At 42.1% G+C, this 1,557-nt stretch overlaps 1 protein-coding gene across 1 annotated transcript; it reads right to left on the bottom strand.

The window, feature by feature from the left end:
- Nucleotides 1-512: 512 nt before the first annotated feature.
- Nucleotides 513-1,025, bottom strand: LOC116635465 (60S ribosomal protein L12-like). The gene has a single exon (XM_032409419.1). The coding sequence runs from the start codon at nt 1,008-1,010 to the stop codon at nt 513-515; it is 498 nt and encodes a 165-aa protein (XP_032265310.1). The 5' UTR covers nt 1,011-1,025.
- Nucleotides 1,026-1,557: the final 532 nt, after the last annotated feature.

Raw genomic sequence — 1,557 nt, 5'->3', positions numbered from 1 at the left:
CAGGTAATATAAATTAGCTCTTGGGGGATCATTAGAAGGCATCCTACAGGTTGATAGACAGAGCTGAGCTGTCAGATCACATCTTAGAGTAGTCACACACTTTATCGTTTCCAGATCCAAATTACACTTGGCATTTATTGTTAAATCCCAGGTGCCTTCATAGTAAAACCAATATGTTCTCTGCAACTGTGCACTTTGCCGTCACTAATCAATGGTTAAGCAGTTTGCAGGTATTCTTTGGAGCTGTGAATGTGCTTCCCCAAGGCCTTCTGGTAGAAACTGCTTCATAGGACAGGTGGAATTGTTGGAATGCAAACTGGCATAATTAGTCATATGCATAAAACTGCAGCAAATGGCAATGCAGAGCTCATTGGACTAAATTGATATTGGATAGAGTTAGTACTTATCTAGCTATGGGACAAGGGTATATCAACCTGCCTAGTAATTCTTTTTTTTTTTTTTTTTTTTTTTGGTTGTCAAATCATCCTTTATTGAAATATTTTCCTTTGTAGTTAGCTAGCTGGGCATTTCACCTCACCACTGTTGACGTCATCTATGATGTCATGAGGGTGGTGGCCATCAACATTGCAGCCCACAGACCTGACAGTCCCCAGGATTTCTTTAATGGTTCCAGAGAGTTCTTTGGCTAAAGATCGGTGTCGCATCTGTCGGGCAATATTGACAATCTCATCAAAAGTGGTATTTCCACTGTGCTTAATGTTTTTCTGCTTCTTTCTGTCTCTTGGTGGTTCCTTGAGGGCTTTGATAATCAGGGCAGAGGCAGAAGGTACCACTTCAATCTGGGCCCGTCTGTTCTGAATGGTCAGTTTCACTGTAATCCTTAGACCCTTCCAATCACCGGTTGCCTTGGCGATGTCATCACCAACCTTTTTTGGAGACAGACCCAGCGGGCCGATCTTCGGGGCCAGGGCAGACATGGCACCGACCTCGCCACCGGTGCATCTCAGGTACACGGCTTTGATCTCGTTGGGGTCGAACTTAGGCGGCATGGTGGACGTGGCCAGTGTCGGATGAACCTGGATTTGGGACGACCGAAGAAAGTTGCACCTTTGCCTCCCTGAGCCGAAAGCCAAAACCCTGCCTAGTAATTCTAAAGGCAGAATACTCCACATGCCCCAGTTTTCTCATTTTATGTTGGAATAGCAAGCTCAGTTTCCTTATTAGAGTTAGTTGTAAGAATCAGATATGATAGTGTTGATATGTATTCCACACTGAATCTTCACTGCCATGACTAGTCTATGAAGAAAAAGTCTTTGTTATCTCAGTTGTTCTGTAAAACAATTCAAAGGATTTTTTTTACAAATAACTTATTTTCTTTTATATGCCTATTCTTCTGGGTTTTCAGTATGATTGGTATTTTAGAAATATTTAGAATTATTTTTTATGTCATGCCTAGAAGTTAAAATGGAAAATAGGGAAGAAATTTCCTGTTAGTCCTGGCCATGTGTGATTTTGCATTCATATTTGCTTAGGGCCCTGCACTCTGAGGAGCTGGAGCCTCCTGTCCCTCCTGGCATTATTTCTTTAAAGAACTAG

Source organism: Phoca vitulina, unplaced genomic scaffold (assembly GCF_004348235.1).
Source record: "Phoca vitulina isolate PV1807 unplaced genomic scaffold, GSC_HSeal_1.0 scaffold11, whole genome shotgun sequence".
Classification (NCBI taxonomy): domain Eukaryota; kingdom Metazoa; phylum Chordata; class Mammalia; order Carnivora; family Phocidae; genus Phoca; species Phoca vitulina.
This window is presented reverse-complemented; position numbering and strand designations above follow the sequence as displayed.

Bases quoted from the DNA above. Each gene is read 5' to 3' on its own strand.
- LOC116635465 (XM_032409419.1), bottom strand. From the start codon at position 1,010: ATGCCGCCTAAGTTCGACCCCAACGAGATCAAAGCCGTGTACCTGAGA.